The sequence below is a fragment of the Lathyrus oleraceus genome, chromosome 6 (assembly GCF_024323335.1).
Source record: "Lathyrus oleraceus cultivar Zhongwan6 chromosome 6, CAAS_Psat_ZW6_1.0, whole genome shotgun sequence".
NCBI classification, from domain to species: Eukaryota; Viridiplantae; Streptophyta; class Magnoliopsida; order Fabales; family Fabaceae; genus Lathyrus; species Lathyrus oleraceus.
The window spans coordinates 500,761,505-500,786,997 of record NC_066584.1 but is presented as its reverse complement, the minus strand read 5'-3'; the positions used below and the strand labels follow the sequence as shown (position 1 = coordinate 500,786,997).

General features: G+C 36.4%; 1 protein-coding gene across 2 annotated transcripts; it reads right to left on the bottom strand.

Moving 5' to 3' along the window:
* Positions 1-535: 535 nt before the first annotated feature.
* On the bottom strand, positions 536-18,577 carry LOC127092321 (tubulin-folding cofactor D). 2 transcript variants are annotated; one of them, XM_051031170.1, is made up of 17 exons: positions 18,220-18,576; positions 17,563-18,110; positions 16,833-16,935; positions 15,463-15,639; positions 14,546-14,731; positions 12,876-12,992; positions 11,565-11,669; positions 11,190-11,360; positions 10,885-11,100; positions 8,280-8,478; positions 4,427-4,632; positions 4,077-4,301; positions 3,420-3,995; positions 3,063-3,341; positions 2,237-2,281; positions 1,185-1,370; positions 536-1,008 (listed from the first exon to the last, which is right to left on the bottom strand). In XM_051031170.1, exons 1-17 carry the CDS (start codon positions 18,412-18,414, stop codon positions 718-720), a joined length of 3,825 nt encoding a protein of 1,274 aa, XP_050887127.1. In that variant the 5' UTR covers positions 18,415-18,576; the 3' UTR covers positions 536-717. The 2 variants fall into 2 exon arrangements, with proteins under 2 accessions (XP_050887127.1, XP_050887128.1); XM_051031171.1 differs by lacking the exons at positions 536-1,008; positions 1,185-1,370 and adding an exon at positions 1,449-1,727 and having other exon boundaries at positions 18,220-18,577.
* Positions 18,578-25,493: the final 6,916 nt, after the last annotated feature.

Sequence of the window (25,493 nt, the reverse complement as noted above, 5' to 3'; positions counted from 1 at the left end):
TTTTAGTACTCCCTCTGGTCTCAAAAAATGTCTTATGAACAATTCACGGTTCTCAAGGAAATGATTTGATATATTGATTTTGATGATAAAATTAATATCATTTACTAAAACACCCCTATTAATTGTAGTTAACAAAAATGGTTGGATAAAGTAAAAAGTAACAAATATGGGTATGATAGTGGAAAAATAATAATAAATACTGCATTGATATTATAAAATGACAATTATTTTGAGACAGAAAAAATTCAAATAAGACACTTTTTATAAGACGGAGAGAATAGTAATATTTTAAAATGTATAGGGAGCTTTAGCTTCCTAATAGGAGTGTAGCTATGTGTCAAATCTAGGGATTGTTATTCTTACTTCTGTATTTGTCGCCATTAATCATACTTAATAAAGCTCTCATTCCTTATTACTATTTTATTTCTGTCTTTTGTATTTGAATTTTCTGCTACATATCAAAGTAGTTAAAATATAAATGCTTGTTTGATTATACTACATGCGAAGAATATAGCTCTTGTGTAATATATAAAAATAAAAATAAAAATACCAAGTCTAATATCAAACTTACTTTTAGAGTACAAATATCTTAATATAAATCACTTCACTTTAAATTTAATCTTAAATAATTTAATTTTACAAAACCAAGTCCAACAAAGATTAAAAATTTGTCAAACATTCACTCACGTGCTAAACCTAGGATTTCACCAACAAAAATCAGAATCCAGATGACTCAACTAATGAGGAATATGATGCATTTTCATCCAAGTTTTCAGGCTTCTTAGTGCTCGTTTTCGTCGTTGTTCCATCACTATTTTTGTCCAATGGCCCCGCCTCCAAACCAGCCAACTCAAAGAATTCCAATCTTTGATGCTTTATTAAATCCATGTCATCATCCCAGCAAGTCTCAGAAATAATTTCAAGTGCTTTCTCAATCTTGTCTTCAGCCACAAGATTCCCATTTTGCAGGAGGACAAGGTAGACTTGTTCAGCTGAGGCTTTTCGAATCTGTTTAACAAGAGATAAAATATAATAAACTCAAGTATGAGAAGTCAAAAGGCGAGCAGGAAGAGTAACTTGTGAGCAAGACCCTATCTGCTTTGCAAGTGATTGCTTTTAAGCAAAAAAAACAAAAAATGTGTGCTAAATCATAATTCACATGTTGATGAATAATTGAGAATCACCTTAGGGTAAGGATGACTAAGAAAAGTAAGCAGTTCAGAAAAGGCTCTTGTATGGATTGGTTCCGGAACTGAAGCTATATAACCAAGTATTGCAATACCAGCATACAACTTGGAGAAGTTTGCTGATCCCTTTAGTTCTATTGCCAGAGAATCCAAAACAGCAGCACAAAAAGTTGGAGTCTGAGCCTGAAATGACAACATATATCAAATTTGTTCAATAAATAGACAACACATATCTCATATATGAAACCAGTAAAAATGGCTCATACAGTTTGAGTCATCTGGGTGACACCGGGAATTATGTACATAGGGTGGTGATTATGGCAACCCAAAACAGAGAGCGTGAACATAAAATAACAGAGAGCATTGAGCATTGTTATCAGTATTCCTATTCCCTCTTCTGGAATATCAGGACTATTTCTTTCCTTTTTTTCTCTGCGATTCCTAATCTCTAGTTAGCCGCTTATTACTCTTCTGTACATAGTTGTTGAAATTAAAGAGTATCTAGATGTGTGCTTAGTCCAAGTTCAGCTTTATACGATTCTGCATCATGAAATAATTTAACACAGAATTATTTGGTGATTTAATTGGCGCTATTTATTACATATAGTATTAGTACTCATTTACTGAAGAAAACTGGCATTCAATTTTGTTCTGGGTACTACAATTTTGGATATTTCCCTTTTATATTATGATAATTGATAAAGAAAAAAAAAAGGAAATTAATATTTTAAAGCGTATCAAGCAATGCACCAAGTTCATGGCTGCCCATGAACAACTCTACATTTCAATATGATAATCATATTCATATTATTGCTGTTTTGGTTTTTTTTCTTAATATGCAATGATCGCAATGAGATTGTTGTACAATGGCTATTTAGTACTTTAAGAACAAAAAAATGGAAGACAAATAAATAGCATGCTGTGGCCGAGGTATTTTTCTTGACCACCAAATTAATGCAGAAATTGGCAACATGAAGAAAGGGAGTATCAGACAAACTAATAACAGATCAAAAATAAAATAAAAATCAAAACAGAAAAGCAGGACTAACCTCCATATTAAGGAATATCTTTTTGCTGAGCAAACTCTCAATGGCCTGGAACACAACATAAGCTCATAAGTACATGAGAGTTCCATATAATGTTCAGTGCAAATTTAATTACATGTATAGATTTTCATTTCATAACAGAAGAGGCACGCAGCAAGTATTACATACAACAAAAAGAAAATAAATTAACATTTGATTTAAAAATAATAATTAATGATTGGTGTTGAGAGTGCTGACCAGGATAATCTGTGCTCAAAACATATAAATGACAAGATATTTTTAGAATGCAGATTCTTCAACTACAACACATGGACCAGTCTTACCAAGTAGCTAACTGAATATATCAAATTTATGAAGGCTGTAGAAGGTAAATCTTTAGGTTACATCCTAACCTCCTAAGGTACATAGAACTATTTATCTTGAAAAATCATTTGTGCAGCTTAAAGCTTTTAGGTTAGCAGTGGCACATCAGTCAAAACTAGACTGGACTAGTCAGTTACATTGGAAAACCTGTAAATTGATCAGATGCCTGGTCTGTTCAGACCTAAAAACTGGTTGATGACCAATAGATGAGTCACAGCAGTGGTTGATGGCGACCTGAGGGAGTCACGGGTGGCTATAGAAGTTCAACCCATGGATTTGCATGGTGGGTGTTGATTTAAAGCATGGAACCAGTGCCTCTAAAACATACAGAATGTTTTCCAACCCCTCGTACCAACATACCCAGAAAAAAAAAGAAGATAAAAATAGGTATAAAACAGAACCAGGTCTTTTGCATGTTCAGTTAACCGAAGCAAGAATGTAAAGCACTTCTTAGGAAAGGCAATACCTTTAAAGTGGGTACGATGACTCTGTCGTCTTTCCTGTATTGTTGGAGAACCCACAAAATATCAACTGATAGCATATACTCCCTGGATGTAGTTGTATTAGGGTCTTCAGATTCAATCCCTTCTAAATACTCTAACAGTGTCAAGAGTGATACCCTCTTCAAAGATTTCTCAGTATCTGCCAAATCACCAACGGATATTACTAAACCTGATAGCACATCTCTGCTATAACAACCAAACTGAAGTAGCTGTACGAAGCGCGGGTAAGTGTACGAAGGAACCTGCAATAAAATAGCATTGTCTCAATAAAAAGATTATACTATCAACCTCAAGAAAGGATGAAAAGTCTATAAACTTACAGCCCATTCGGCATCTGCTTCCTTCGAAATTATTTCTTCTAACTTTTCCCGGAAAGGTATATATGGGATATAAATCATCTGGTTGTACAAAATTCTGTAGAGAACGCTTGCTGCTGCTGCTCTCAACTTATCTAATTTCTCCACAGCTTGCTTACAAATCCCTCCAACTAAATTGGTAGCAAGATCTTCGTCGAATAATAAAAGCTCTGCATTTTTATTAAGCATGCTACCAGCCAGAGGTTTCGCTAAGGATCCAACATCATTATCGTCTGATTTTCCAGACAAGCAACCTGACTTGTCGATCTTACAAAGCATATATGTACATCTTTCAAGGCCATCTAGTGCAGCCGCACGAACCCAAGATCCTACATCACCTCTCCTATCAAGAGAATAGTCATCAAGAGCTTTAAATAAACTCCCCATCACCTCATTCTTTATAAAAATATACAGAGAAAAATCATTCTTGGTGAAAGAGGTTGTCGTATTCTCTTTTCCACTAATTAATGTTTCACATACTGATACCAGCCCTTTGACAGCATTTACACGTGCTTCAGCATCTCTTTCTCTAGGGTTTTTCTGCAATAGGAAAGCATTTGGGTAACACAACAATTGAACCTGAGATAGTAGAGATGTAGCATTTGCAAGTGCTTATAGTACCTCAATTTTACAACAGCCACAAAGCTTCAAGAGCACATTTCTCCATTGATTGGCCAATAACTCGTAAGGAAAAACACCTATGGCCAATGGAGATCCTCTCCTTACCATTACATTTGGATCAGTCAGCATATTAAGATACTTTTCTGTCAAAACAATAGTGCTTTTATCATCTGAATCTCGCAAGTATGCATAGAAGAAATGTTTCAGGCCTTTAACAGCGGCATTCTGTACATCAAAAGAGGATTTTACTTGTCAAATATACAATGGCCAATAAAAATGGCATATGCAACGGCATTGACAAAATTTAAATAATTATGCAAATTGGTAGTGTCAAAGGGATAGAATAGAACCTGTATCTGAGAATTAGGATGCCTCAAGTTCTCATTTAGAGTATCGAGTAAGCTTTTCTTTATTTTTTCTGGTAATGCCACTTTAGATAGGGAGATGCATTCAATAAATCGAGAAACAGCTGCGCGCATTATTTCTCCCCCCTTTCCACGATAAAGACGTGCTTTCTCAATGGCAGGAACAACATTTGCAAGAGTTTTCTGTTTATCTGTCAATGACATTTTCAAAAATGACAAAGTTCAGCAAACATCATATTTTCAATAAAGATATGTTTTATCATGACAGTTGGTTAGGAAGATAAACTTGACTAAAATTTTATGTATATATTAATCTTCAATTTACAAGGCCGTGTATTTAATTCCCCAGTCCAAGGTTTTTATTCATTTTCTTATGTTAAGGAATGAAGTCAAATTATTTCAACAATACTATTTCATAAGTTTCTTCCAAAAAGTACTTCGTTGGAAATAAATGATAATCATTTAAAAGTAAGATAAGGATTAGAGAGAAAATAAAGAAATTCATGGAGAACTCAATTGTATATTCTATGAATTGAATCACAAGGAATTAGCATCATAGACATGCTAATCCTGTACCCTTATGATGATGTGGCACAAGTAGTTACTAGATACTAACTGAACAAACAGCTGCAATAACTAATACTGAGTTAGTTATTGCTTGGCAAGGTGGTTTCACTAGGGAACAAATGGGAACCACTTTGAGCTTGACTCTGAATTTGGAAATTGTCAAAGGAGAAAGGTTTGGTAAGAATATCAAGATTCTAATTAGCACCAGGAATAAGAACAACCTGCAGTTGCTTGGCAAGAATGTTTTCCCTGACAAAAAATAGGTCAATCTCCATCTGCCTGGTTCTGGCATGGAAGACAGGGTTGTATGCCATAGCCACAACACTTTCATTATCATAGAAAATGATAGGTAACTTGCTGGGGGTTTGCAACTCTTTGAGAAGAGTTTGGAGCCACAAGATCTCTGTAGTGGTGAGGACCAGACTCCTATACTCAGCCTCTGCACTGGATCTGGCCACAACAGTTTGTTTCCTTGACCACCATGAAAGAAAATTTGGACCAGAGAAAACTGTACTACCAGAAGTAGACCTTCTATCATCAGGATCTGCAGCCCAGTCTGCATCACAGTAACCATGCAGGGAGAAAGGTTTGTTGGCTTCAGCTGGGAGAATTTAGGGACATAATTAAGAGTACTGTGGAGGTATCTTAGATTCTTTTGACTGCTGCTTGCCAGTGAGACTCCAGGGGGTTAACCATAAACTGACAAACCTTATTTACTTAAAAGCTGAGTTCAGGGCTGAGTTCAGGCCTAGTAATTGTAGCATATTGAAGGGCCCCAACTACTGACCTGAGTAGGGTAGGGTTGTCAAAGGGAGGAGAGCCAACTGTGGAGAACTTTAAGGTGGCCGGCATAGGTGTGGATATGGAGTTGGAGTCATGCATCATGGTTTTGTGAAGGAGGTCAGTGATGTATTTGGTCTGAGTGAGCAAAATAGAGCCAGAAGGTTGTTTTCTCACTTCAATGCCAAGAAAGTAGTCAAGCTCACCAAGTTGTTTGAGAGCAAATTGTTTGTGCAGTTTCAGTGATGACGTATAAGAGGCTTGAAGAATTTCCAGTAAGGATGGCACCATCCATATACACCAAGAGATAGGCAATAGGACTTTGAATTGAAAATGAACAGATATATAGAGTTTGTCGGATTTTAGCCTGTCAAACCATCTACTAGGAGCCTGTTTGAAACCATATATAGAGCTTTATTTAGCTTACACGGCAAGGTAGAGTCAATGGATAGAAAACTAGCAAGTGTGTCCTTACATGCATCTTCATCCAAAAAGCACATTAAGAAAGGTATTGTTCACATCCAGATGCTTGATGGACCAGACATAAATGAGAGCAAGAGAGAGGATAAGTCTGATGGTCACGGGCTTGATGACAAAGAAAAAGTTTCAAGAAAGTTTGATGGAAACCTTTGGCAACAAGACTGGCCTTGAATTTGTTCACAGAGCCATCAGGATTTTCTTTAGTGTGAAACACTCATTTGCATCCAATAGCTTTCTTACGTCGAGGGAGAGGGACGGGTTCCAGGTATGGTTAGATATAAGTGCATTAAATTCAATTTTCATGGCTGCAAGCCAATGAGGTTGTTGGAGGGCTTGTTTGGTGGTTCTGGGTTCATAATGTGTAAGAAATACAGAGGGGTGAATCTTTGGTATAGGAGTATCAGTCTTTATCCTAATTTGCCTAGGATGAAATATTTGATGATTATGGAGAATATATGGGTGTGTGAGTAGTAGATGAGGGCGGGGTGGAAGCTATGGCAGGAGAGGAAGTAAAAGATGGGAAGGTGGTGGATATAGGTGATATCGGGAGTCAAGGGTAGAGAGGGGAGGTAGGAAAGACGAAGATGTGGTCTGAGAACATGCAGGACTGAGAGAGATTGGTGGAGGGGATGGAATTGCAGTAGGAACAGGAGGATCATTCCTGAGATTGGGAGGAATGAAACTGACAGGAATGGGACTTAGTGACACAAGAGGGAGTATTAGGCATAAGTGACTGGATGGATGGTTCAAATAAAAGGAGATGAGGGGATCTATATTCATAAAATAAGACATCTTTTGGTGGAGTGATGGGTGAGGAAAACATAGAAGAACCAGACAAGAGGATTACCTCTCAGTAACATCAAAAAGCTGTGAAGGAGGAAAGGGATCACCAATTGAAAAGAAAGAATCCATGAGATTCGTGATGTGAGGTAATCTTCCATGGAACCATCAGCGAGAGTTGTAGCATGTAGTTCAAATCGCAATTGCCTAGCACACGCACGAAGTTTGGTTGTGAAAATGCGCATGAATGTGATTTCATAGTTGATGAGCGCGTACACATCCAACAACTTGTCATAATTGTTCTAAGAAAGTCGATTGGAGCCACGATAACAGCCATTGATCTTTGCGTGGTCCAAGGTTGTTAAGCTGGATTCTCAATATGTGTGTTTTGGTCTTCGTACACATCCAACGTGTGTCATAACTGTGTCTAAGAAAGTCGATTGGAGCCACGATAACAGCCATTGATCTTTGTGTGGTCCAAGGTTGATAAGCTGGATTCTCAATAAATGTGTTTTGGTCTTCTATCACAAGGTACTGAGGAGGAATTTCCAGAAAATAAAAGGAAAGATTGCAAAGGTTGTGCACATTGATCATTGGTTTGACTCGTTGTCGCCATACTAGAAAGTTCTTTTCATCGAGTTTTTCCGAGATGTTTTGGGTTGAAATGTTACTTTGAGAAGACCAAAGATTTAAGAGGATGGTTGCGATGAACAAAGAGGAGTCGTGAATGCACCGGTGAAGGTAGACATGCTAATCCTACACCCTTATGTACCTAATCCTACACCCTCATCATAACTAACATTGAGTTAGTTATTATGACGTGGCAAAAGTAGTTACTAGATGCTAAGTGAACAAACGGCTTGCATAACTAACATTGAGTTAGTTATTGCTGAGCTGTAAGGGTAACATATCTCACAATAAGTAATCAGCAGCTTAAGTGCTTTACTGATAAGTAAGGGGGAGAGAGAAAGAATGAACATAGCATTCTCACTATTCTGAATAGTTTATGTACTTGTAAATCATCTCTTCAATTTCAGAACATATGCATAAATTAAAGACTAAGCATGCAAGGCTTGTATAACAGAAATAAATCAACATAAAGAAAATGAAATTCAACAATAGCTGCCCCTTCTTTTGCTTTTTTTATATAGTTTTAAATTTAATAGAATAAAATTGTTTCACTTCCATTAATAACAGGAAACAGCATAATCAAAAGTTGTGAAACGATAACCTGAGGGTAGTGCGTAATCGCATTGATGTAAAGCAAAAACAAGTTCCCCAGTTGCCAACGTTGCACCATGGCGCTTACACAAATCAGATGAAAGAGTACAAGGAACTAGCTTTTCAATAACAGCACTCGCAAAATATGGAGGATCATATTTTACAAGTAAAGAAAGGGCCTCCGCAGAAAGTTCTCGCAAGCTTTTATCCTGAAGAAGTAATTTTCAAGTCAATTCTCTCAAAATATATAGAGAAAATTGAATATCAGGAAGCAGCAAAATAACCATAAACTGTTAGTAAACATCAGAATATAGATTAAGTTATACTGAAAAAGTATGTCAGATGAGAAGGAATCATGAGATTGAGAAGTAACAAACAGTTGAAAATAATCAAACTTAAAAAGTTAAACCACCCTATTTAGCCATGTTGGCTTAAGAGTTAAAAACCTCCACCGGAAAATGGCCCCTCTCTGTTACCAGGGAACTGTTGGGAGTATAGGTGTCAAAAAAGCCCCACATAACCAGGCCCCGTTGGTTGATTAAGCCCTCCACGAGTATTTTATTGGCCATGACCCCCTAATGTTATTATTTTTTAGAAGGCTTAAGCCCTACTTTTTGAAAAATTTGTTTGGAACAAAAGATTTTAGTTTTCTATTTCAAAATTAATATTTTTTAGAAAATAAAAAAAAATCCATTTTTTTAAAACAACTCCAAAAATAATTGTTAATAAAAAAATAAAATAAATCCTGTCGACATGGTACAGGTAAGTAAGGCTTCAAGAATGATCCCGAATTGTCAGGAGGATAAGAAACTGGAGCGCCAATAGGGAGAAGCAGGGAAGCAATTGTGAAAACTCAGAGGAGAAACATTGATATGCTGTTATTTTCTTTGGACTTGGTAATCGAACATAGATCAGATCTCAGCTTCTGAAACATTTCTTCATCAGACCGTTCCTACTGATTCATTGATCTTAACAGCATGATTCGTTGATCTTAACAGCATGACTCATTAATCTCGAATTGTTAACGAGTCATGCTGTTGCAACTCTGTATAACAGTTTCAGCCTGACCATCAGATTCAAACAGAGAACATGGTAAATTAATGGAAAGAATGACATAGTGTTGTAGCTTGTGACCTCAAACGATGCCTTTGATCTGTTGTGTCCATCGCAGGAACTAGGTATCGACGTACTTCAATGGGATCGGGTGCAAAAAAAGGTGATTGGCACATTAGGAAAAATGCAGTGTGAGCTATCAGATATGAGAGGAGTTAAGGAAGTGATCCTTTCACCCAAAATCAAAAATTAGCTCACAGTACAGTGTTAAGATTCATAAGGCGAGAAAATCGAGGAAAGTGAGAGTAAGTTTGAGAGTAAATCTGTAAAAGAGTTTGTATATTCTAGTTATAATGAATGCACTGGTAGAGGAGAGCATTTATGCTGTTAGATTAAGTGGCAACTATAGTAATCAGTTGAACTGATCTGAAACAAAATGAACTTCGATCTAATGGAACAATATAAAACTAGCAGCAGCTAGTGGGCTTCGGCTAATGCAGGAGGCCCAAATAAGAAAAGGTAACAAAAAGTCAAGAGTATAAATCAGAAACATAAAGGAGGAATTAACTTGTCACCCCCACTTATAACTGACACCTCCCTAATTTCAAAATTCCAAAAATGTTTTTGCTAATATTTACAGACCAAATTTTACTTTTCTTCTAAAATTTTTACTCTTACTAACATATCAAAAACGAAATTTCCGGTAGTACAATCAAAATTTTCAAATTTCCAGTAGGCATTTTTTCGCATTTCTGGAAATTCGCACATTTATACCGGAAATTTCAAAATTTCTTGTAAAACACAAACTTCCGCAAATTTTAAATTTTCCATTAATTTTGCATAAAAAAATGTAAATTCCAAAATTTCCGGTAAAAACCTGTAAATTTCTAAAATTTCCGGAATCATCCAAGGATATAACGGTAAAATTCCTCTAAATGGGGTGTCAAATATAAGTGGGGGGTGGCAAATTAAATGCTCATAAAATAGAGAGGTAAAATGAAACAACATATCTCTGATAAGCCATACATAATGAATAATTCGTTCATTCATTCATTTAAACCTGAAAGATTTTTAAAAAATAGTAAGCAATAAATCTACGAAGAAAATTTTCTACTGTGAAATACTTATGCCATTTATATAGGTGATTTGAAAAGCATCTGATCACATCATTAATTTATCATAAAATATTGTACAGTATCTTAGATTAAAACTGTCATATAAGTTTCAATATTTGCTTATGAATCATGGTTTATTTCCTTATTTAATTAGGATTAGAAGCCTGGTATTAGTATAAATAAGAATTTGTATTTTGTATTTTGTAACAACACCCGACACATCAATGCAAATGTATATTATTTTAAGTATTCCATTTCCTCCATTTATATCAACAGGACTAAACCCTATTCAGCTTCTATCATATTCAGCACCCATAAAACCAGCCAGAATGCTATACGAACTTCATTCAGAAAGTGCCAAAAATCCATAATGCAAGGGCAATTAAGGTCAATATGGTAGCAATATAATTGGCAAGAGAGAGGGAGAGAGATTTAATTGGAGTTTACCCAGTGACAAATTTTTCTATCCAGCAGGTCGCTCACAAATGGAATAAGGTATCCTTCGTATTGAGCAATGGAGAAGGCAACATGAAGATAAGAGTTAGCTCTAGAAGAAAGTGAAAAATAATCTGCAGTATTCACGATGTCAATGCCATGCGGATAATTCCCTTGTCTTCCAACATTCTCCTGAAAAGCAGCTGCTGCTGCTCTTCTGCAGTTAACCTAATTATCACAGGTCAGTTAGACATTCTATTTACAAAAGCATTCTAAAACAAAGCATGTTGTGCGAAGGGCATAAAAGATATAAGAACCTCACGGTCATAGCATGCCACTGTTAAAAGGTGTGGAGCAAGCTCCTCTAAAATGTTTCTCATATCTGAGTGATAATATGCACGTCCAAATGCCCAGCATACATATGCAGCAGCATCACGCACATTAGACCCTACACTGTACGGACCTCTTCGAACATCGTAATGCAGTGCCTGATAAAAAATATGCTGATTATTTCCATTGCCATGTAGCATTTATCGCTCAAAAAAATGTCAATGATCTCCCTAGTGTTAGGTATAGGGTTCAAAATAAATAAAGTACTTTGAACAAATAAATAATTATAAACAGAAAAACAAAATATTTTGAAGCCCCAAATCCTACATTTATAAGCCTAAGGATATAGTTTGTAATACCACCTTCAGAACAACGGGAACAACTTTGGGAAGACTAGCGGGTAAGAGCAAGCCTCTACGAGCAAGTTCAGCCAAAGCTAAGCAGCCTCCATGCCATGAACCTTCGCCCTGAAAAAAACATTGAATTTTAGCTATAAAAATGGAAGTCTGGAAGGGGGCAATGATATAGCACCAAATAAATTTGATGTTTAATTGGGCTTACTGTGATCAAACTCAAACAGAATTTTACACAAAATCAACAAGGACACTTCATGAAAATCTTACGGATAATACTCTCCAAAGACCAAACAACCAAATGGTTATGGTTTGGTTTCTAAAAATAACCAACCATGCACACCCCTACTCCCTACTAACCCTTACTTACATCATATATTAGAAACAATAACTGCTACGCAACTCAATAACTACAGAACTCCCTACATAGCTTCCACATGGGCGGAGTTCTACATCCTACACCCTCTTTTGGAAAATGCCTTCCCAATAGGAGGTTTATTGGTTTTTCAAGTCCCATCAGACTAGTTAACATAGCAAAACCCAAGTAGTCAATGGCAGCACTATCTCGCTATAGCGGAGCAGAGTGGAGGTCAACCGCCATGGGAAGAGCCTTAGCGGTGCAGAACACTATAGCGGGATTGCGGAGCGGAGTGGTTCCCGGCCTGGAGCGGTTTCTGGCCCGCTATCCTTTTCTCCTCAGAAAAACCAAAATTACACCTTAAATTTAAAATGTTTTTCGGGCAATTTTGGATTTTTCAATGAAATTTGAGTTGAGACTCATCCATAACCTCCCTCATCTCTCTCTGCACTTAGTTCTTCCCTCTGCCTCCGCCGTTCCTCCCTCTCTCACCCGCTGTCTCCTCCCTCTGCTCTATCGTTTCATTCTTTTTAGGTTGGTTTTTTTCTTCTTCTCTGTTTCTTTTTCTTCTCTGTTTCTTCCTTCTGTTTCTTTCTTTTTCTGCTCCATCGCTTCTTCCCCTCTTATTTTCTTTTTCTGCTTTGTTCTTCTATTTTTTCAATTAAAACTTGTTGGATTTTGAGTGTTTTTTATTAAGTTTTGTACTGGGTTGAGTTATTAGTTTAATTATATTAAATATATGTTTATTTATATGTAATTTCTCCAAAAAAAATGATCAAATAGCGGTCATCCCGCTATAAGCTATCCCACTATCCCATTTTCGGGGTTGTCCGCTCCGCACCACTATCCGGGATTGACTACTTTGAGAAAAACTAATGCAATACTTGTACAAATCTAGGTGAATGTGAATTTAATTAGTAAATTATGATGGTCGGGAACATGTATAAACAAAAGTTCCATACCTCACCGGGTGAAAACAGCTCCAAAACAGAGGATAAAACCTCCTCAGAAAGGGAAGATGTCAAATGTGAAGTTATGCGACCAATACCTTTCCCTGCAGACCAACGTACAACAGTAACCTACAATCCAATGCCAAGATTTATTTAGCAAGAGAAAGAAAACTATACTAGATGAAGGAAACATGATCAGCTTAAGTAGCTCTGGATGAATTCACTAGATGTTTAAACAACTATATATCATAAATAATGGTGTGTCTGTCATCAGCACATTTGACAGTTCACTTTATCAAATTTCCTACAAACCCCCTTTGGCATTCAGGTAATCTAAAGGAAAGAAAAACTGGTAAGGAATGAGGTGCAAATCAAGGATGTATTAATACTTAATAAAGGGGGATTGATTTTGGGTGTTTAGTTCAGTTGGGAGTCTAATTATAGAGTAATTGATCACTCCCTCCGTTCCTTTTTAAGTGTCACTTTCTTGATATTTTTTTTGTTCCTTTTTAATTGTCACTTGCGAAGTTCAAGGTAGTATTAATGATATTTTTGTCAAAATTATCCCTAAGTATTTATTAGAGAGAGAAAGAAAAAAAAAGTAAAATGAACGAAATAAATAATTAAAGGTATTATAAGTAAAACGATAATTATTGTTTGAAAGGTAACATATTGATTAGCTTTATTAGTATGTGTAAAAAGTCAAAAAAATGACACTTAAAAAGGAATGGAGAGAGTAACAATGAGACAACTGTCTCGCAGAGGATAAATGGCAGTTGCTGCAACTCAGTCTTATCGATTGTGGATGGTTGATCATGGCAGAAAGCCAAAAATCATTTATTTTAAGCGGGTCATATCCATCATAAAATGACATGGCACTGCCATCCTTCAGAAATTGGCTGTGAGTGATGTAGGAAAATCTGTCATGGCCAATATTTGACAACACTTCTACAAAGAACATGTGATTGGGTTTTGGAAATATACAAAGAACATGCAGAAAACTCTTCCAAAGTTGTACTGAAACAAAATAATTTATCAAACTGAAAGATAATCATATGGCAGTAGTATGTCAGAGAATCATAAGGTTCAAACTATGTCATCAGGGCTCTAGTACTATGTCAGAGAACCACGCATCTGAATAAATCATGTAGTTAAGAGCCTTCAAATTATTTTGATAGAGCAGTGCTATTTCACCCAACAGCCAACGTAATCTACTAAACAAATCACAAAAGGAATGGTCAGGATCTAAGGAAACCAGCAATGGTACAATATAAAGCCCTACAACACAGAACCAAATCAGGAGGAAACATGTTATGTGATAGACTTATCTATTTGGGTAACTCAAACATGTCAGAGTCAGAGCTAGATAACATTGGAGTAATATATAAGTCCTTTATATTCAACAGTGTTTAACTAAGCCTGTTAGTAGGTTCAGTAACATCATACATATCATCATTATTTCACATCTCATGCCAGTTCATATAACAAATGAACATCATCAGCAGAGTAGTTACAGCTTTCATTAGCTTACAAGACTTTTTTATACAAACCATTTACAGAGAAGCCAAGCTATCTATTTCCTTTCAGATGTATCATCATTGACATGGACAGAGACTCCTGAGCAACTTAGTACTAAGGTGAAACGCAAAATTCACAATAAGAATCTCACCCTTTAGACATACCATATCCCTCAAACCAGCTAACAAAATCTCAATGATCTCTTCAACATTTTCTGGAACATCCATATCCTCATCTTCTGCCTCATCTGTAAGTTCAATTGAGTTGGAGTAATTGTCGTTCACACTCAAATTGGACTGATTAGCTTTACTGGATGTATTCAAAGAAATATTTAGTTTGGCGGTTCTTCCCTGCATGGTATGCATAGAATTGTCAAGGGACAAAAACTGGAGGCAAACATTAAGCTTCTACATTTGTTTATAATTAATCACCAAATAATGTCCAACTGTCCTCCTAAAAAGTAAGCTATAATGCCATTACATCAGTTACCCGTTATTTAGAACACTTAGGATATATCAAAAAAAAGTAGCACCGGCGATGATGACTAATGAGAACCAAACAATGGAGTAAAAATTTATGTTGCTGAGACAGTTAGCTTTTATTAAGGGCTCAAATCAAACAACTAAGTTTTAAGTTCAACTAAGTGACTCAGGCCAACATGATAAAAATACTTTCGTTCAACTAAGTGACTCAAGCCAACATGATAAAAATACTTTCGTTCATAGTAGCTCAAACTTTTAAGAGGATAAAGCACGGCCATGGACAAATTGCTGAAGGGATATTTGAGTTCAACTCTTCACATTTCCAATATCAATAATCTCTCCAAAATCATCCACCAAGTTTTGTTTAAGTTCTACATCAAGTTCTTGACTTGCAGTAGAAGCATTAATTATTTTGTTGCCATAACAAGCATTTCTGGATAATGCATATAACTATAGCTAATTATTGCTTGTGATTTAAATGCCAGCTCAAAGTAGAAACAAACAAAACATGGACAATTATACTTGCAATTAGGTACACAAAAAAGTGTCTTCAAACAAGATATAAGATCCCATCAAACTTGAATTACAGAAAAGCTAACCGTATAACGCCATGAGGGTAAACGATGAGGAAGGGAAGCAAGCCCAATCCTTTGGGTTAACTTTATCAGATTCTTGCGGAGCAATGGATTTCCAGCCGCAATTGAGGACTTGTACAACAATGATGTGTCATTCCAAACAACAGGAATTACATCAAGCAAGAGATTCCGACTGCCTGCCTGCTTATAGATTTATGTTTGTAACAGTTAGAATCGTTAAAGGCAACAGACAATTTTTTAGTTACGATTGCTGAGTGAATATTTAACAGAGCTAAATGTGATGACTTGTCTCCGAGAGCTACCTGAAACATTCAATCAAATTGAACCATAAAGTTTGACTCATTCTTAGTTTGTATCTATTTGCATGAAAACCTCCCACTCCCTCCGTTTCACAATGTGTCAAAATGAATGTCACTATCACTTTTCAAGGTGTCATTAATTCATTTTTTCAATTCTACCGCCTAAATATTACTATGTACAAATCACATTTCACTTGGTATTTGTGATGGGAAGAACACACCTATGGTTAATAGGGTTAGTTTCGTAAAAGTGGTGTTTTTTTTACAACTTTATTTGTGGGTAAAAAAACCTTAGACGACACCCATTTTGAAACGGAAGGGGTATTAATTATCCATATGTAACACTATCAGTTTTAAGTTAGGAAGGAGAAAAGAAAGAAAAAGAAAAAATAACTCAGAATAATAGGACATTAAGGATGCAAAATAAAATCCTACCCAATAGTATTATTTATACTAATAATAGATTCCTAATCCTAGTTAAATTTAAAGCAAGGAACAAATAACTTCATAAAGATAAGATAAAAGTCCTAAAATTAAGATAAGGTTCCGGACAAATAAGACCCCTAAACATAAGGTAACATTTATTGATATTCTAATACTCCCCCTCAATGTTAATTTTACGAAGATTAAAGCTTGTTACAAATGATCAATTTGAATAAAAAAGAAGCTAACAAAAATATATAGACCAAACTCCATTAAACATGGCGAGAAAAATACTTAGAGATCTGATAGATAAGTCAAACAGGTGAGTATCTTTAGAACAATAACTCAACAAGGCAGCTGCAATAATAATAAGCCAAACAGAAATTCAAACAGCGGTAATATTTAGGAGACCGGAAAATTTGAAATTGAAATTAAGGCCAGTGAATACAGTTGCTAACGAGATAAGATCCCAGAAATAAAGTAACATAATAATGAAGCAATCATGAATTATCATTAAATAACATGAATTATCATTAAATAACATGAATTATCCATATGTTTCATCTCTCCCTCAACAGAGTTTTGTAGAAATTATAACATAAACAATGGTGAAAAACACTTGGACCAGGTGGTGCAAATGAAAGTTCAAACCTTGAAAATAGCAGCCAGTGCTTCAATGGTACCGAGCACTTCGAAATGCTGGAGTACATCTGAAGTTACAGAAGTCATGACCTCATGTGTCCACTCGACAAAGCTGAAGCAAAGAGAAAAGTCAGTGTATCCAGCAACCGTAGGGTGATTCAGTTTCTAGTTTTTAGCATGACGGTTAGTGAAACAATAGCTTCTATGCAACACAAATGCGGGCATGAATACAAGCCCAAACATGCCTAAAAGTGATAGCACATGACTGCTGTGATTTGCGAACTAGTACCAATTAAAACAAACTATTTAAGATATTTAATAAGAACTTTTCTTATATTTATAAACATGAGCAAAAAAGCCAATAATCAATTAATGATTTGAGCTAAGCTTTAATCAAAATGAAAACTATCCATACACCGTGACACAATCAGTTAGGGCAAGCATATATAAAGCTTGAGCTAACGTTAAGAGGGTGTTAGAATAAAAAACTCAATTGAGATTTGAGCATTAATCATTTGAAAGCCTATGTATAAGCTATTTGTACAATCAAAAGAAGAGGGACACCAGCACAAAATGAACTCCCTGTAAACTTTTATATATGCTATCTTAGAGAGCTTCCAGACATGTCGTAGGTTACTCTAGTAAACTCTTTGAAACAAATTGTAGTTATACTACTAATAAATTCAAATCAACTCTTCCAAACAACTTCTAAATAAGCTATAAAAGTAATTAAATAAACCTATTAAAGGCTTTCGGCATATCTGGACGAGTAAGTAGCCTCGAGAGCACTAGTCCAGCCATAGAATTCATAGGCCCGGCAGTTGAGAGATAATCCTTACAGAACCCTATTATCCTCAACACAAGAGGTACAATCTCAAACTCACTTAGATTATCACTACTTGCAATGCTAGTATCAACACTGGATATATCAAAAGGAACCAGCACAAGTATATAAAGCCACAACAACATCACACATTTCGCTTCATTTTCACCCGTGCTTTCATCTCTCTGCGATGAAATTGAATACGTCGGATGACACTTTTCAAGTAGAGATACCGCAAGTTCCAGATCAGAAACTTGATGAGGAAAGAATCTAATCACTGATTTGTAACCACAAACATGGACTAACGAATGCACAACTATGCATATTGGATTTACTATTTCCAGAATTTCATCCGTAACTACACCGAGTTCGATTGTTCGTGAACGAATAATGTTCATCAATGGCGGAACTATGCTTTCTAGGTAAGGCTCTAGAAGTTGACCTTGCTCTTTATACTTATCCATCTGCAAACAAAAATCAAACAAAAATCATGATCGAAGTTTATGAACAAAATAACTGTACGCAAATCGAAATCGATAAACAGAGAGAAAGAGTTTTAGGTTAGTAGAATACAATGGATCTGATATTGTAAGCAGATGGAAGATTGGAGACGCGGCCATTGGAAACGGTGTCGTCGATGAATGCTTTGACGGTGTTCCATTCTTGAAGGAAGTACTTTTTGAGAACTTTCTCCTTGGAATCGTACTCGTCGTCTTCGGCTTGATTCATCGCCGTCGCTATAACTGCTTCTTCGTTCTGTTGCTCCATGTTCTGCTACCGCTAACTCTTTACTCCACAGTTACAGTTCTGTTCTGCAAAAACACTGGAAATGAGTAGAATCGTGATTCGCGCCTCAGGTTTAAACCCCTCTTATCAAGAAAATTAAACTCTGTTTAAGATTGATTTCCAAAATTTTAAAAAAAAATACTATTAATAATCAGATTTTGAATATATTTTTTCCTTTTATATGTTCCTCACTCACTCACAAATTTATGGAGAAAAGATGTTAGATTAATGGCTAAAATAGTTGAAATTTAAAAATAAAATAAAAAAATTGAAATAATCACTTTTTTCAAAATAATTTCTAAAGTAATCAATATTTTAAAAAAATCATCGGAATAACCCCTTTCAGAACAGATGCGTCAAATCAACTAGCGCATCCATTTGAAATCAAGAGGAGACTCAGTGGTGTTGACGCATGATTTAAAAGCATTGTATAGAGGCGCCAGCAACCATGGCGCCTATGCATGGGCCTTGGTGTATGCGTCAGTTGATCTGGCGCATACACCTTAATATTAATTTTTTTATTGTATATTTAATAAATAATTAAATAGAATGTTATAAAAAATTTATTCATGATATAATAAAAGTTACATGGGATTGACAAAAATTCAATGACCGGTCCGATCGAAACGTCTCCATGTTCCACATTCAGGTGCGTTAGTTTGTCTTCGAGGCCTCCCACGATTTTTCTGAGATGTTTGGATTTTTGTGTGCTAACTTGATCCAATGATGGTTGGTGTGAAGGTCTAGCGGAAGTTCCAGCGGTATTTGATAGATGTGTCATCATTTGTTCCCAATAGTTGGGGGAGCTCTGGCCAACGGCGCTTCCGTAATGTAGTTCGGTGCCCATGCTATCGTAGTTGGGTCGATGTGGTTGGACGGATTATGGACGATATAGTTGCCCGAATTGGGACATTGAATCGTTTTGGAAATGAATCAATGGTTCATGGGGTGTACTATACTTAAACAATGGTTGGGTGTTTTGGTGATGGAATGCTTGGGTGGTCATTGGTGGAGGGCTACGAGAAAGTGACTCATATGAATCATCTGATATAGATGGTTGCGGTTGATGCGTATGGTTGTTGGTGGGTAGGGTTCGATTCTTGGTTGTGTGGTTGGTGGGTGGCATGAATGGATTGCGAGGTTGGGTGTTTGGTTGTTGGGTGGTGACATGAATGAGTTACGAAATTTGGTGTTTGGTTGTTAGGTGCATGTGGTAAGGTGATGGTGTGAGGTTGGTTATTGGGTTTTGGTGGTTTGACATTGGTGTTGGATGAGGACTTGTTGTTTGGCATATGATGACGAAGCTAGTTGGTGTGGATCAATCAAATAATGTGGCTCAGACAGAAATTATTGTGTTGTAACCGACCTAAATCATGCCATATATTGTTGAGTTGGTTTAGCACCATGTATGACTGATTCGTTCAAGATGTGTTGTCGTCGATTCCTCCAATAATGACACATCTCTTCTGCGAAGTCTCTCCAGTCGGAATAATCCCATTAGGCATCGACTCTTTTTTTATGCCAATCTCTCAAACACGTCGGAGGTTCTAGAATTTGTTGCTGCATGCCGAACTACAATTTACCCGGTCATTCTGGTGTATCTCCACAGTAGTGAACTGTATAATTTGCGTCTTTGATGTCCAAACTGCAGCAGCATCATGGTTAACCTAATGATCAAGACCCAGATATGGCCTCCAGATAAACTGTACAATAATACAACACGATTAGATGATAAATAGTTTGATAAGTATGTTTAAATTAAAATAGAGTTGTGTAAGAGTATTACATTGTCTGGTGCAATGTGATCTAATAGATTACGATAGACTACTATAGCGTATTTCAGACACTTATTGTAGTTCATCCCTCTAACTGACCACCTAGATCATAAACAATTGAAAAATATTATGTACAGTTAATAGTAATATAAAGTCTAATTAATTATATGGTAAATTTTTAAACTTACTTTGTTGCAAACGAGAATATGAATGGCTTCTCGTTTACCGAGGCGAGTGACGGCATTCTTGACCAACCTCATGCTTGTAGCAAATACGCACATGAATAAAAAGTACAAGTATTTTTTTTGGCATTTTTACACATTGCATTATATAGATGGGTCAATACAGTTGAACTTCAACCATATGTGCTTACCTTATTAATGTTGCGTAACAACGGTAAATACATAATATTTACCGTATTACCAGTACTTTCTGGAAATAAAAAATTACCAAATAAAATCATAATATAACACCGAGCTTTAATTATTTTTTCGTACTCGGTTGATTCTTCGAACAATATTATACTCGCATAATATTGTTTGAGATATTTAAATTTATACCTCGCCCCTAGCTTGATTGGATGACTCTCCCTCAGCTTGGTCATCACACAAATGGGCATCCAATAATTCATTGCAGATAGAGTTGTCCTGGTTAACTCTACCATTCACGGCCTTACCATCTATACGTAGACCCAACAACATGCAGATGTCCTCAAGTGTGATGGTACACTCGCTGAAAGGAATGTGAAATGTGTGGGTCTCGGGTCTCCATCTCTCCAATAAAGCAAGAATAAATTTGTAGTCAACCGAGTACGAGACTATATTTAGGAGATTTCCAAAATCACATCCTCTAATATATGGTTCTATCAAAGGATCGTGGGGTACATATTCATGTACACGGCATCGAAATCGCTTTAGGTCCTAATAAAACATAAGTAAGAAATAAAATAAGAAGTAATATATAATAAAAACACAGATAAGAAATATATACGAAATAAGTAAAAAGAGAGTAATAAGATACAAATGTCGAGATGTTGTCGATTGTTCCTCTGTGTTCATCACCCATAGTCAACAGAGACATAATGTTGTAGAGGTTGAGTGTTGCGGAGGTTGAGTGTGGTAGAGATGGAGTGTTGCAGAGATTGATTGTTAGTGTTGCAGAAATTGATTGTTAGTGTTGCAGATGATTAGATGTTGTAAGTTGATGCCCTATTTATAGATGAAAAAGTCTTGAATATGTTGAATAGCTACGCAACATGTGATTGAATGCATGCATGGGATAAGAGAGTAGGCGTCATAGCCTTAGGCACATGCTTGTCTTAGGCGCCATAGTCTTAGGTGAATGCGTGCTTTTATCACATGCATGGTCACGTGCGTCAAGGCTACTGGCGCATGCATATGTTTTTTACCATGCAATGAGGATGCGTCAAAGGCATGGCCGCCTAGGTTGCTTTATGTGCCATTGGAATGGGCGTCTGCTTTGGACTATTAGGGCAACGATTCTTGTGAGATTCCTTTTATGCATGCGCATGCTTTGTGTGTGCAGAGATTCTACCAGGTGCATGCATTGTATTATCTTGTTTCTACATGGATTTTTTTTATTGCATTGTCTTGTCTTTGTAGATGAATTGCGTGATCAGCCGATTGTGTAAAAGCCATTAAAAAGTTTCACATGAAACTATTAGTTGATTTCAGAGTTGATATTTCAAAGGCATCTGAAACCTACTTATAATCGCTTTGGTGCAAGCAACATATTTTAGGTTAGGGGCGTTGTTTGAGACCAGACGTTCCAAATGGAGTTCAATGTTGCAATCCGGGCAGCTGTTCAGTGATGCTTCAATGAAATTCATTAGACACGAAGCTGCAAAAGCAAACACACACGTGGTCACGATGTTTGACCGTACTAAAGGTTGGTATAGTGTTGTTGAATCCATGAATTACAATAAGGGCATGACGATGAGACAATATAGAGTCGAAATAGATAAAGGTTTATGCGACTACGAAAAGTTCCAAGCCTTTCGTACGTCCTGCTCCCATGTCATTGCGGCATGTTTAAAGGTTCGAAGGGATCCATCATACTTATTATCTCACATTTACAAAGTCACTAGCCTAACAAATGTTTACAAAATTAGTTTTTCCGTAGTGGTAAAAGAGGATTACTTGTCAGAATATCAAAGGAACATTGTCTGACATAACGAAGTTATGCGAAGGAAGAAAAATGGTCGCCTAAACCGCACCCGTATTCGAACCGAAATGGATACGATGAACAAAATGGTTAGATTATGTAGTTCATATCGTCAGCCAGATCACAATAGCACTAACTGTCTTAGTGTTGGAATGAGGACAACAAGATAAATTCACATGTACCTCTGTTGCATCATATAAAAAAACAAAATTTATTTCATATTATAAGTTTGTGAGGAAATACCATTACATAAACAACAACACAAACAACTAAAATAATTAAAATATCATTACAATAACTAAGCGATTACTGTTGGTGTAAGCCCTATAGGCCAATACTTTTGGTACTTGTATCGAATTATTTATTAATTAATAAAAGGCTTTTTCTTTATTATGTTTGATTAATAAAGTCCCTAGAATAGCTTGTCCGTTTAATGTATCAAGTATGACTTAATCATGAGACCACATTAAACATAAGGACACTATTCTTAAAGTATCCGTAGTCGAGCTTTATTGTGAAGTGGGATAACATTAAAGCATTAAGACTATTATGTTTGTAGACTGATGATCACATCTCATGGATCATGGATAAAGAGTTATCAAGTCTTAAATATAGGTATGAATATTAAGAGTAATATTTATACCGGATTGACCCGCTATGAGAATACTATATAGAAAGTTATGCAAAGTGCCATAAGTTATTCTCATGGTGATAATGGTGTATACCACTCTTCGACCTGAAACCACTATGAATCCTAGATGTAGAGTCAAGTGCTTTATTGTTGATCCAACTTTGTCCGTAACTGGATAACCATAAAGACAGTTGATGGGTACTCCACGAAGCATGCTGAGGGACATGAGTGACCTAGATGGAATTTGCCCATCCTGCGTAACAGGATAAATGTCTATGGGCCCAATATTGAACTGGACAAGGATGACACGGTCTATACCTTGTGTTCAATATAGACATAAGGGCAAAGGGGTAATTATACACATAATTATTATCACAGAAGGACTTGTCAGATCACATGACATTTTCGTGACTTGGGTAGCAGTGATGTGTTGCTAGATACCGCTCACTGTTTATTATGTTAAATGTGTGATTTAATATAATTGCCAACGTCGCGAAAACCTATAGGGTCACACACAAAGGACGGATTGATGAGAAATAGAGTAACTAAGGAACACCGTAAGGTACAATGCACTTAAGTGGAATACGAAATATGGTAAGGTACCACACACTTAAGTGATTTTGGGCATATTATAAGATATGGGCCAAAATACACTTAAGTGGGCTTTTTAGCTTGAAGCCCACACATGTGGTTCTATAAATAGAACCCTTGGGTAGAAGCATTGTCACTCAAGTGAAGACTTGGAATTTCGTTTCCCTCTCTCTCTCTCACTCAAAGCCTTCATTCGTACCATCTAGCACTGAGATTGAAGGAACCCGTTCGTGTGGACTGAGTAGAGACGTTGTCATCGTTCAACGTTCGTGATCGCTCCGTGGATTTGTATCCAAGGTTTTGATCGTTACAAGAGATCTGCACCAAAGGTTTGAATCACCATAAGAGGTAACGATTCTATCACTGATCATGCCCATTCGTAAGGATCACTAAATGGAGAAATTTTTAAATTCCGCTGCGCCTTGGATGGCAATTCTCCTTCAGTGGTATCAGAGCCACTTATGAAACCATGAATCTGATAACTATTTATTTTCTGTATTAATACGATTAAAATAGAATGAATCAAAGATTAAATTGAGATCGATCAAGTTATATATATGATATATGTAATCCTGATGCAAAATACATTATATATGATATAGTGTTCTCGTTTCGTTCATTCAAACACTCAATGGTTATTTTCCTTTGAGCGATCAATGGTCGTTTGCTTCTTGATCCGACATTAGTATGGTGAAGCAATGACGTGTTGATCAATCATACTGAATCAACAATCGAGATGTGTTTGACGGTCTGAAATTGGTGCATCAGGGTTAGTGACTGCACAAGGGTTGTGTTGTCAGAGAGTTATACGATTGGGGTTGTGACTGCACAAGAGTTGTGCTTTCTAAACACTTTTTGGAACAGTGTTAACCGGTTAACGCATACGGTTAACCGGTTAACGCAATACGAAATAATTTTTTTAAGTTTTTCAAACAGTGTTAACCGGTTAACGCATTTGGTTAACCGGTTAACGCAAGACAGGAAACAGTTTTCCAAGAGATTTTCAAACAGTGTTAACCGGTTAACGCAAGGCAGAAAACAATTTTTGAGCAGATTTCAAACAGTGTTAACCGGTTAACGCATATGGTTAACCAGTTAACGCAAGACAAAATTCACCCGTTCGACTAACTCAGTGCTTTAAAGTATCAAGTGTTGATGCGAAAAGCGACGTCGATTTTAAATGAATTGTTCATTAAAAATTTCGGCCAGAGGCGCTGCCCCTTCAACCCCGCAAGGGGCGCTGCCCCCTTGACCCCCGTCCACTGAACGGTCAGCGGAACCACCGTTCGCTGACCGGGCAGCGGACCTCCGACTAACTCTGCGTAGTGTGATCGATCGTCGAAATTTAATTTGGTTTTAATTAATTAAAAGAATTAAAATTGATAATAATAATAATAATGTGTTTATTATTGTCTTGTGGTGATCGGTTATGGCCTTAGTTTTCCTTTATTTTTGTTTGGTTTTTAAAATACGACCTGCGTGTCGTGCCTCTCTTTTAATCTCTCAATGTAACTTCTTTTCTCATCTCACTCCCTCGTATGTAAAACGAGTTTCTTTTATGTAATGTAATGATATGAAGAAAGCAAAGAAGTCAGTGCCAAAGGAGGACAACCTTGAAGATCTTGCTTGGAGAAGCTTAGATCGTTGTTAGGTTAACTTAGGTTCTCTCATTGACTTGGGAGAACAATTGCGCTAGGGGCCATAACTGTTTCATTGTGTATGTATGTATGTTGATGCATGTGAATGTATGTTGATGCATGTGAGAGGCGATTTATATGATAAATAAGCCGGTGAGATCAGAAAAATTGCAATTCCCTCAAATTAAATATTAAGTTTATGCTTTCCAAGTTTTAACACTCATCAAGACTAGTATCGGATAA

Coding starts and splice junctions, on each gene's coding strand:
- LOC127092321 (XM_051031170.1), bottom strand. CDS start 18,414: ATGGAGCAACAGAACGAAGAAGCAGTTATAGCGACGGCGATGAATCAA. Junction 18,111..18,219: donor CTTACAATATCAGATCCATT/GTATTCTACTAA, acceptor TTTTGTTTGCAG/ATGGATAAGTATAAAGAGCA. Junction 3,342..3,419: donor AAGCAGATGCCGAATGGGCT/GTAAGTTTATAG, acceptor ATTTTATTGCAG/GTTCCTTCGTACACTTACCC.